General features: G+C 41.6%; 1 protein-coding gene across 3 annotated transcripts in view; it reads left to right on the top strand.

Annotated features, from left to right (window-relative positions):
* Window positions 1-12,172, top strand: part of SPATS1 (spermatogenesis associated serine rich 1) — a 34,278-nt gene extending 22,106 nt beyond the window's left edge. For 2 of the 3 annotated variants that reach the window (XM_074397856.1, XM_074397857.1), the window contains exons 6-8: window positions 1,255-1,375; window positions 2,619-2,681; window positions 8,390-12,172. In XM_074397856.1, the coding sequence (XP_074253957.1) occupies window positions 1,255-1,375; window positions 2,619-2,681; window positions 8,390-8,537 (332 nt within the window). In that variant the 3' untranslated portion in view covers window positions 8,538-12,172. The remainder of the gene's footprint in view (window positions 1-1,254; window positions 1,376-2,618; window positions 2,682-8,389) is intronic. The other variant, XM_003923067.3, reaches the window with a different exon arrangement.
* The last annotated feature ends 245 nt before the right edge of the window (window positions 12,173-12,417 follow it).

The following is a 12,417-nucleotide window of genomic DNA, read 5'->3' on the forward strand; positions in this document are numbered from 1 at the left end:
GTAACACAGTCAGTTATTGAAAAGGTTTTTAAAAGAGAAAGACAAGCCGGGCGTGGTGGCTCAAGCCTGTAATCCCAGCACTTTGGGAGGCTGAGGAGGGTGGATCACGAGGTCGAGAGATCAAGACCATCCCGGTCAACATGGTGAAACCCCGTCTCTACTAAAGATACAAAAAATTAGCTGGGCATGGTGGCACGTGCCTGTAATCCCAGCTACTCAGGAGGCTGAGGCAGGAGAATTGCCTGAGCCCAGGAGGCGGAGGTTGCGGTGAGCCGAGATCGTGCCATTGCACTCCAGCCTGGGTAACAAGAGCGAAACTCCGTCTCAAAAAAAAAAAAAAAAAAAAAAAAGAGAAAGACAAAAAATTAAATACTCCTGTAACTCAGGAACTCCCACCTGTCATGCTGATGGCTTTTCCGAGTTAGCTAGAAGAATCCGGGTGTGTGGCAAAGATGGAGGTCATGTTTCCAGCCATGTGTCCCTGCTTCTGAGCCCAAGACGGGTGAGCCTTGTAGTCTAGCCTTGTTCTCTTAGGAGATGTATCTAGTGTCAAGCGTGTGGATTGATTTATTTAATTTTAAGTTTTTAAAATAGGCCATTTTAAGGACTTTAGGTGTGTGGGTTTAAATGATCATCCTACACTAGGCTGATGCCTTCCATTCCTGTGATTAGTTTTCTTGTTCCTGGGGATTTAGCAGGGGCTGAGCTGGCTGTCAGAGCCTCTGCTGAGTAATCTTGCTCTTCTCAGGAAGCCATCTCTCACTGTTGCACGGCCCCAGTCCTCAGGCAGAAGGAGGAGCAAGACACCCTTAGTTGGTTTCCTTCAGGGACCCAGTCAGAGAGGGAGAGCCCCAGGGACACTTGTTTTTTGGGCTTCCTAAGACTCGGAGATTCAAAGTGCACTAATGCGCAGTAATGAAGAGATTTTTAGGTCAGAGATTCTTGGATCAATTGCAAAGAGACCTCTGATTTACCTTATATTTTAAACCAAAACACTCCTTCTGAATCTAACAATTCTTTTCCAGGACGGGTAGTCATAACAACACGTTTTGGAAAACGTCCCAAACATAGGCTCATATGTTTATCTTCAAATCCTTAAGGCAAGATACTCACAAACAAAATGTTGAGAAACTTCTTTGTAATTTATAACAAAATACTAAAATATCCTATTTCTGTTGTCATGCCAATACTTACAGCAAATCTGTGGATCATCTTCAGCCCTTGCATGATCTTGTTTTCAAATCTTCTCCGTAGATATTGATCCCAGGAATGGAATCCCAAAGCTAACTCCAGGGGATAATCCATATATGTACCCAGAACAGAGTAAAGGCTTTCACAAAGCAGGATCAACACTCCCACCAGTGAACTTTTCAATGTAAGTGTATGTTAGTTAATACTAGCATTATTTAGTTAACTTTAAAGGGATTGTGTCTCTCTACTACATATAAATTATATTTGAAAAGGGTTACATGTCAACAAGACATGCTTGGATGAAAATTCCTTGAAAAGCTCATCTTCAGTATTCAATTAGTGTCTGCACACATGCCTGTGTATAATTAAAATTACACGCAGGAGTTGGACTACAAAAAATTCATTGTTAATTTTGTTCCTATCTCTATTGCCACACATTTGAAAACTTCTAAATTTTCATACTGAATCAGATCGTTGGCTATAGTGACTACTATGTAGGTGGACTTAAACTTAGAATTAAACTTAGACCAAAGTGATAGAGAAAAATGGGAGGATCATTAAAAGAAAAGTAGTTGGTGTATTACATTAAAAATATCATTTAAAAAATCAACCATGTAAAGATATAATGATGTCGACTAAAAATAACCAAAACTAAAATCTGTGGGCTGGGTGCTGTAGCTTACCCTTATAACTCCAGCACTTTGGGAGGCCAAGGTGGATCACCTGAGGTCAGGAGTTCGAGACCAGCCTGGTCAGCATGGTAAAATCCCCGTCTCTACGAAAAATGCAAAAATTAGCTGGGCATGGTGGCAGACGCCTGTAATCCCAGCTACTCAGGAGGCTGAGGCAGGAGAATCACTTGAACCTGGAAGACGGAAATAGCAGTGAGCCAAGATTGCACTGCTGCACTCACTCTAGCCTGGGCAACAGAGTAAGTGAGACTCCATCTCAAAACAAATGAAATAAAATAAAATAAAATCTGTGGGCAAGGCATGGTGGCTCATGCCTGTAATCCTAGCACTTTGGGAGGCTGAGACTAGAGGATGGCTTGAGCCCAGGCATTCCAGACCTACCTGGGCAACATGGCAAGACCCCTTCTCTACAAAAATGCAAAAAATTAGCTGGGCATGGTGTTGTGCACCTATAATCCCAGCTGAGGTGGGAGGCTGAGGTGAGAGGATCACCTCAGCCGGGAAGGTTGAGGGTTCAGTGAGCTGAGATTGTGCCACTGCACTCCAGCCTTGGGGACAGAGTGAGACCCTGTCTGAAAAAATAAATAAAATAAAATTTGTGGTCCTTACACTTTTGAGGTTCATACTTGAAAATTAAAATTGGAAAACAGGACATTCTGTTGAATACAATGATGCATTGATCTTCTTGCTGTAGATAACATACCAGTTTTATGATTGCCTTTTCTGTTTTTTCAGAGTGCCTTATGAAAAGAAATTTGATACATTTATTCCACTTGAGCCTCTTCCACAAATTCCCAGGTGAGTTCTCATACCATGTTTTGTGTTATCCCTTCTTTACACATATCGATTATTTTATTTTTTTCTTCTGTGGAGGAACAAGTAGATAACCAGCACACAGGGCCCTTTTGAATCCCAGCAAGAGGGCAGGGCAGTTTGTAAGAAGGGTGTTTGGATAGACACTCTGTAGAGTCTGGCAATTGGGATGGTCACATAGTCAACAGATCAACAGATGTAATTGATAAACTACCAGAGGCCACGTGTTGTGCTAGCTGTGCACCGTAGGAGAGTTCACGTGGAACAAAAAGGCAGGGCTCCTGATTTCTAGAACATGAGTTTGTTGGGAAAGAAAGACACATAATTAAATGATTGCAACTGGGGAGAATGCTTAGAGTTTCAAGAGGCAGAAAGAAAGCCAACAGAGCACTTCTGGGTTTGAGGGAAGTATCACTCCTCTAATTCCACACTTTTGCTTCACTCCATTCTGAACCTCACTTATTTACCTAAGTAGGTTTCTGACCTGTAAAGAGGTATTTTCTTTTCTTTCTTTCTTTCTTTTTTTGCTTTCTAATACAAAACAGTCTCATATGAGTGGGCATGTGTCCCAGGGTCTGACCAACTCTGTAGCTCAGTGGGAATAAAGGCCTTTTATTCCAAACTTGAGATGTTTGATGTCTTTTTGTTGTTGTTGCATTGTCACTTATGGTACACGATTAGGGCTTCTCATGTCTATACTTTACATTTTTAATAAACACTATTCTAGAATATTCCAAATAATAGCAATTGCCTAAATTTAATCACCCTACCCAACTATTTTAGCTTTTGTATATTAACTTTCATATACAAATATGTTTTTACATGTATAAACCATTAGAATACCAATTAGTCTGGTTTTCCTAAAAAGAAAGGTTAAGTTTTTTTTTGTTTGTTTGTTTGTATCTTTTTTAAAGAAGTTCAAAACTGGCTGGGTGCAGTGACTCACACCTGTAATCCCAGCACTTTGGGAGGCCAAGGCAGGGTACTGCTTAAAGCCAAGAGATGGAGACCAGCATGAGCAACATAGTGAAATCCTATCGCTACAATTTTTTTTTTAATTAGCCAGATATAGTGGCATGCAACTGTAGTCTTAGGTACTTGGGAGGCTGAGGCAGGAGGATTTCTGGAGTCTAGGATTTTGAGGCTACAGTGAGCTATGATTGTGCTATGTACTCTAGCCTAGGTGACAGAGCAAAATCCTGTCTCAAATTAAAAAAAAAAAAAAGGGAGAGAGAGAAGTAGATCAGCATATTCTTCTGTGCTATGGTCAACAAGAGAATTAGGAGAGTTGGACCCTTTCCTCAGGGACAGTCCCCTGATGAAAAAGTCTGCTAACCAGTTAGTCATGGCAGAAGTGGCAAAGGCTTCCGTTGCTGGATTTGGCATTTATTGTTTCCTAGATTCTCTATTTTCTCCTGCAGTGTCTAATTTGCTGTTAGTCCTATCTAGTGATTATGTATTTTGATCTTTAGAAATTCTATTTGATTCTTTTTTTATTTTTTATTATTTATTTTGGTTTCTATTTGATTCTTTTTTACATCTGTTGTTTCTTTCCTATTTTCATGTCTTCCTTAAATACTTGGACATAGTTATAATAGCTGTTTAAAGATTTTTGTTTGCTAAGTCTATTATTTGTGTCATTTCTGGGTGTGTTTCTACTGACTGATTTTTCTCCTGATTATGGGTCACATTTTTCTGCTTCCTGATATGTGTAGTAATTTTTATTTGGATACTGGACATTATACTTTTATATTGTTGAGTATTTGGAGTTTGTTGTCTTCTTTTAAAGAGTGCTAGGCTTTGCTCTAGCAGGTAGTTAAGTCACTTGCAGTTTGATTTGATTCTTTTGAGGCTTGTTTTCAAGCTTTGTTAGGGCTGTCTAATGTAGTCTTTAGGGATAGTTTAACCTCATTACTAAGTAAGATGTTGCCCTTATAGAGTCTCTACTGAATGCCTTGAGTGATCGATAAGGAGTCTTAACTTCAGTTGGTAGGATTTTAAAAATCATTTAAAAATAAAATAATTTTTAGCCTTTGTGAGCCCTTCGTGAGCCCATTCAGTTCCCAGTCACTCTATTGTCTGATCTTATAGAGTTCTACCCTACACATGTGTGTCTTAATATTAGGCAAAGACTCAAAGAAAATGCTGTGTAAGTTTCTTCATTTTATTTTTCTGTATAGTTCCTTCTTCTCCAGAACTCTGCCCTGCAGCTTCCAGCCCTCCAAGACTCTTTGAAGTCAGATCTTCGGCCCCTCAAACTTACAGAGGATGCCATACTCTGTGGGGTTGCTCATTCTACGCTGTGGTCTCGAATGTGCCTCCAGACAAAAGCTGGGTGATTATAGAACTCTCCTTTTCATTTTGTTTTCCTTTTCTTTAGGATCACAATCCTGTACTGCCTGTTGTCTCATTCTGAAAACTGTTATTTCATACATTTTGTCCAGTTTTCTACTTGTTTAAGTCAGGAGAGTAAATCTGATCCCTGCTACTTCATTATGGCTGGAATTATTATCTATGAATAAAAATATTATTATTTATCATCCATGAATAAAAATTGTAGGTTTTTCCCCCCAAGTTACTTGATGAATCAGTTTTGTACTAGTCCATTACCATCATCAAGTTATTCACATCTTTAAATAGTATAATTATTGTGCTCGGAAATTTAAAATGTTAAATCTGCAAATGCAACAATCCACCTTTAAAATAAGAACAAAACCTGATAACCAGAACCAGATAAAGTTGCCAAGTCTTCTCTGGTTAGTTAGTTAGTGACAGAGAGAGCCACAATTAGAATGAAAATTAGGGAGGTAAGACTACTTATTGAAAAGCTCCCTATAATGTGCAGTATGTTTACATGGATTATTTATTCAACTTAGCAGATATCCTTTGCATACCATTTATGCACTTAATCTACAGGAGAAATGGGAAGGTGGTGAGGTAATAGAGGCAGGGATCGCAAAGGTGAATAAGATACGACACATGTTTTAAGGCTCGTTGTCTATTGGGGGCAGAGACTAGTAGATGAGTATTCATAAAACAACTGAAAGCAAATGTGGTACACTGTGTACATAGAGGGAGGACATGTGGGGAAGTTGGGAACGTGTTGTAGAGGAGGTGGTATTTGATCTGGGTCCTCGATGAGGCATTACAGGTGATATATCTTCCTTCCAAGGACAAATGCATCTGTATTAGGTCACTTAATATGTATTTTTACATTTCCACATGTACTGAAAATAAAGTGTATTCTATTTAATCAGGATGGAAAGTTAGCTACATACCCAGAAGATTGACTTTATTGGTTATGTTGTTTAATCCCTGTATTTCCTTATTTTTGTTCACTTGGCCTAGTTTGGACTGAGAGTTAGTGTGAGAGTTAGGTTGTCTGAATATTAGTGTTTCAACATTGTTGTTGTTCATCGTGTCTTTTTGCATTATAAAAGTATCTTTATGGCTGTAATCCCAGCACTTTGGGAGGCTGAGGTGTGGGGATCACCTGAGGTAGGGAGTTTGAGACCAGCCTGACCAACATGGAGAAACCCTGTCTCTATTCAAAATTCAAAATTAGCCAGGCATGGTGGCACATGCCTGTAATTCCAGCTACTCGGGAGGCTGAGATAGGAGAATCACTTGAACCTAAGAGCTGGAGGTTGTGGTGAGCTGAGATTGTGCCATTGCACTCCCACCTGGGCAACAAGAGCGAAACTCCATCTCAAGAAAAAAGAAGTATCTTTATTTTTCTCATTTAATACTTTTTGTACTCAAGTGTACCTAGCCAGTTATTAAGATTCTAATTCTTTATTTTGTTTGCATCTGACTAATACACTTTTGCCCGTTCTTTTGCTTTTGAAGCACTTTCCTTTTAGTATAGATTTGGATTTTGCTCTGTGAGCTAGCTTGAAAATATTTTCTTTAATTCAGGTGAATTCGGCCACTTGGATTTATTGATTTGACTGATATATTTTATTTCAGTTCTGTTATATTACTTGTTACATTTATTATGTGTACTATATTATATTTACTGTGACTCAGTGTTTTCTCTAATTGCTTTAACAAAGGTTGAAAAATTCTTTCCTCTGATATTTAGAAATGCTTATGTTTTTGTTCTAATAGTTCTTTATGCTAATATCTGTATGCATTGCTTTTAGTCCTGCCTTTCTTATTGGGGCTTCTACTATTTGGCTTGTCAGCTTTAAGTGATAACCTTGACTTTGGCCAATCACCTATGTGGCAACTCTCCTTTTCATTCTTGCAGGGACTTCCCTACCCCCAGCAGTTATATCAGGACATTTTGCCAATTATGGTATATTTCTCCCCAAAAGTGCGAGAATTCTAGCTTCCAAAAGCTGAAAACATTCTGCATCTCCCTGCTCCGACTCATCCCGGAGTCACACTTCCTACTACCTCTTGTAACACATACAGCCTAGAAATGCCCTTTTAAGTCTCAGTGGCTCTGGGAAGACTCTGGGTATCTGCATTAGCCAAGGTCCCAGCAGGAAACAGAAAGCACACTCAGCTGGGATTCTGAAGTCAGCTTAAGGAGAGGGACTATTTATGGGTGTGTGGGCAGGGTTGGGGGAACCCACATGGGAGGATGAAGCACCCAGAGGCTCACGACAGTGGGAAGCGTTACTACTCCTGGGTCTGAGCAGCAACAAGAGGGATCATGGTTTGCAGAGCAGGAAGCGCTAGAGCCCTGGGAGAAGGGCTGCCCAACTGGAGCTGTGGCACTGCCAGAACGGGGGGTACCTGGGGAGATAGGACATCAGGGGAGGAGCTAGGTAAGAAATGCCCTAATCTCTTCCCACCTTCTGATCTCCTGTCAGTGCCATTAGCCAAGCCCAGCTCAAAGGTGGAAGCACGGGTGAGGCACAGTGGCTCATGCCTGTAATCCCAGCAGTTTGGAGGCTGTGGTGGGAGGATCACCTGAGGTCAGGAGTTCAAGAACAGCCTGATCAACATGGTAAAGCCCCATTTCTACCAAAATACAAAAATTAGCTGAGTGTGGTGGCATGCGCCTGTAGTTCCAGCTACTTGGGAGGCTGAGGCAGGAGAATCACTTGAACCCAGGAGGTAGAGGTTGCAGTGAGGTGAGATTGCACTCCAGCCTGGGCAACAGAGCGAGACTTTGTCTCAAAAAAACAAAAATAAAAATCTGGGCCAGGTGAGGTGGCTCACACCTGTAATCCCAGCACTTTGGGAGGCCAAGGCAGGTGGATCACCTGAGGTCAGAAGTTTGAGACTGGCATGACCAACACGGTAAAACCCTGTCTCTACTAAAAACACAGAAATCAGCCAAGTGTGGTGGCAAGCACCTGTAGTTTCAGCTACTTGGGAGGCTGAGGCAGGAGAATTGCTTTGACCCAGGAGCGGGAGGTTGCAGTAGCTGAGATCGCACCACTGCATTTCAGCCTGGCCTATGGAGCGAGACACTCTCTCAAAAAAGAAAAAAAAAATGTGGAAGTGCAGAGGAGCCCAGGTGATACCAGCTGCGAGGTCAGCCTCTTGGCAGAGAAGGGCTTAACAAGAGCTGGGTTTGAGGCAGGGGCAAATGGTGAACAACTAACATATTTTATTTTGAAGCTGGTCTAAATTGGAGGTCTGTTTACTTTTGGAGCATATATTGCCTTATCTGCTGTTGGTGTTTGTAAATTTTGCATCAAACTGCAACTCAGGGTGTTGTCTTCTTCCCACAGCCTGCCTTTCTGGGTGAAGGAGAAGGCCAACAGTTTGAAGAATGAGATACAAGAGGTTGAGGAGCTTGACAACTGGCAGCCGGCAGTGCCCTTAATGCACAATCTACTCTTTTCTGGTGGGTTAAAGAACCATCAAAGAGTAGTGTAAAAACTGGAGGAGTTGGCCAGGCACAGTGGCTCACGCCTGTAATCCCAGCACTTTGGGAGGCCGAGGTGGGTGGATCATGAGGTCAGGAGTTCAAGACCAGCCTGACCAACATGATGAAACCTTACCTCTACTAAAAATACAAAAATCAGCCAGATGTGGTGGTGCATGCCTGTAATCCCAGCTACTCAGGAGGCTGAGGCAGGAGAATCACTTGAACCTGGGAGGTGGAGGTTGCAGTGAGCCTAGATTGCCCTACTGCACTCCAGCCTGGGTGACAGAGCAAGACTCTGTCTCGAAAACAGCAGCAGCAGCAACAACAACAACAACAACAACAATAACAACAAAACTGGAGGAGTCCAGAATAACAGGCTCTTGAGAGGCTTCATAAAGGAGGGCAGGCAAAGTATCTCCTGGAGTGGATGGATGTGTCTTCTGTCCTGAGGTGGTCTCATGGGCAGTTTTCATAGCCAAGCATTGAGTGTCAAGTGTGGTGGTTAAGAATTGTTAGTTTTGTAATGGAAAGAAACCTTTAACTCCATGCCTCTATCCACAGGTGCTTTGGACTTTCCAAGACAATCCTGAGCATAAACAGGCCCACAAAACATGTGCTGACTGCACTCTGGCGAGCCTTTTCCAGTTGATGGTTTTTGTCATGTGACTGTTCTAAATCCAAAGTTTGACTGCAATGAGAAAATGCTGTGTTTTGCTTTTTTAAAACTTTTTATTTTGAAAACTTTCACATTTACAGAAAAGTTGCAAGAATTGTACAACAAACACCTGTATATCCTTCACATAGATTCTACCATTGTTAATATTTGTTCAAACTTTCTCTCTCTCACAATATTACAATTACCATTTTGCTGAACTCTTTGAGAGCCAGTGGCAGATATTGTAACCCTTTACACCTGTATAACTACGTACTTCAGCATGTATCTCCTAAGGTCAAGGATGCTGTCTAACAACCACAACACAAATAGCAAACTCACAGAGTTTAACATTGATATGAATATTATTAATATTTAGTCCACATTCAGTTTTAGTCAATTATAGATCAGGATGCCCTCAAATCAGTCATAAAATACAGACATCATGTGAGCGTCTTAGCCTGTTCAGGCTGCTAAAACAAAATACCATAAACAGAATGGCTTATAAACAATAGAAATTAATTTCTTACAGCTCTGGAGGCTGGGAAGTCCAAGCACAGGGTGCCAGCAGGTTCAGTGTCTGCTGAGGGCCAGCTTTCTGGCTCATAGATAGTACCTTCTTGCTGTGTCCTTATATGGTAGAAGTGGTGAGCTAGTTCTCTGGGGTCTTTTTTACAAGGGCTCTAATCTCATTCATGAGCTCATGATCTAATTGCCTCCCAATGGCCTTACCTCCTAACACCATCACCTCGGGGATTAGGTTTCAACATATGAATTTGGGGTTGGTAGGACAAACATTTAGACCCTGGCAGTGAACTTTCATTGCTTTTGGTAAAGCCATTTTCATTTTATTAATATCTTTTGGAGTTTTTCTCCAATGTTAACTTGGTACATGTCAGAAAAACATGAAGGCTGGATCTACAGCAGGTGAGTAATACAACTGCCCTGTAGCTGCATTCCCCACTTCAGTATTGCCTATCTACACAGCCAAGCAGCGTGAGAGCTCAGTGACTATCAGTCATAAGTTTTAGGGCCTTCTGTCAATCAGACAAGAAGCAAACATTTGGAGGAAAAGGTGAAATCAAAAGCTGCCTCACCATCAGGCTTTGACACAATCAAACTAATGACTCTCAGCTTATTTATTTTTTTATTTTTGAGATGGAGTTTTGCTCTTGTTGCCCAGGCTGAAGTGCAGTGGTGCGATCTTGGCTCACCGCATTCTCTGCCTCCCAGGTTCAAGCAATTCTCTTGCCTCAGCCTCACAAGTACCTAGGATTACCAGCATGTGCCACCACACCTGGCTAATTTTGTATTTTTAATAGAGATTGGTTTTCTCCATGTTGTTCAGGCTGGTCTCAAACTCCTGACCTCAGGTGATTCACCCGCCTCAACCTTCCAAAGTGCTGGGATTACAGGCGGGAGCAACCGTGCCCAGCCTGACTCTCCGCATTTTTATAGCCAATCTCTCTCTACTGGGGAACCCCACTGGTTGGCTAATGAGGGTTGCAGATCTCCCCAAGACCTTAAAGTGGAGATTGGGGCCCATGCTGAGATTCAATGTGTCTATGACATGAGCATGATTTATTTCCTGGTCAAAATGTTGTCTCCAGACACAGCGAAAGTGAATGGAGCAGGGTTAGAACACAATACATTTGGCTGGGCGTGGTGGCTTACGCCTATAATCCCAGCACTTTGGGAGGCCAAGGCAGGCAAATCTCTTGAGATCAGGAGTTCGAGACCAGGCTAGTCAACATGGCAAAACCCCATCTCTACTAAAATTACAAAAATTAGCCACGTGTGATGGTTGGCGCCTGTAATCTTAGCTACTGAGGAGGCAGAGGCAGGAGAATCGCTTGAAATGGGGAGGCAGAGGTTGCAGTGAGCCAAGATCATGCCACTGCACTCCAGCCTGGGTGACAAGAGTGAAACTCCATCTCAAAAACAAACACACACCACAATACATTCATGGCACATTCATATCTGCCTCTAGACTTACTGGCAGGGAGCATGGTGCCTACCGCCAGTTGCTGTGCCTGACCACTCCTTGGGTTAACATCAGCATCATCTGCGCTGATCCTCTGGCCACTGGGACACAGGCCCACCTCTACTCCCAACATAATAATAATAATAATAATAATAATAATAATAATAATAATTTTTTTAAAAAAGAGAGAGGCTGCCAAGAGATTTTCCAGAACACATTAACTTCTGAAAAAATAATTTTTTGTGCCTCTGTTATTTAAACATAAAAAAGTCTTACTTCCCTCTAGTCAACAACAACACCCCACCCCTAAAAAAGAAAAAAGTCAACTACAACCACCAGGTGGGTTAATAATGGAGGATACAATATAGAACAAAAAAAGATTCTGCAGAGATTTCCTGATGGGATTATCTAGGTGGCAAGGAAACTACTCTCAGAAGGTACCCTGGTGTTTTGGAAGGAGGGAGTCTCACACTATAAATATATTACGAAAAACAACCAAAATACAATTTCAGAAGGTTTGGAGTCTCTAGGTTTCAAAGAGGTCTATATAATTCCTAGATGCTGCTCTAAACCAGAGTAGATATGATTTGATTTCTTTTTCTTTTAATCCAGGCCGCAGAAACCATGAGTAAAAAAAAAACCCATACAACTGTTAGATGATTGAACTTCTGGAGTTGCAGGACTACATTGCATCCCCTGAAAATCAGGGCAGTTTTCCCTGGATCTGGTGTTTTCTGTGGGTACATCTTGATGGCCAGGCCTTATTCCACTGCACCTCAGCAGCTGGCAGGTAGAGTTCCACTGCCAACTTCGGGCAGGAAGAGTATGTCTGTGTGTGTTGGGGAGACAAAGGCATAGAGAAAGGCCACATGGGAAAAATATGTGCATATCATAGCTGTTCCAGCTTTTGCTTCTTTCCAGCTACAAAGAGGTTGAACCTATTAGATGTAAAGATCCCCTTCACCTCACTGTAGGTTCTTTGGTAAATATAAACGTGTGTGTACAGAGGTGCATGTGTGTTCATTTCTTACTTTCAATAACTGAAGTTCCATAGAAATAAACTCTGTGACACTTTACAAGTACCTTTCTTAGTGTGCAATTTTACATTGTACAGAGGTATTCTAATTTCAGGTTCTGGGATAAATGAAAATGACCTCTGTGGACATGAGGAAACATTGAATTATTCAGCTAGTGGCACCAACGTTCAAATCAGCGATCTCTGAACTCCCAGTTACCAAAATATTAAGACAGT

This window comes from Saimiri boliviensis, chromosome 4 (genome assembly GCF_048565385.1).
Source record: "Saimiri boliviensis isolate mSaiBol1 chromosome 4, mSaiBol1.pri, whole genome shotgun sequence".
Taxonomy (NCBI): domain Eukaryota; kingdom Metazoa; phylum Chordata; class Mammalia; order Primates; family Cebidae; genus Saimiri; species Saimiri boliviensis.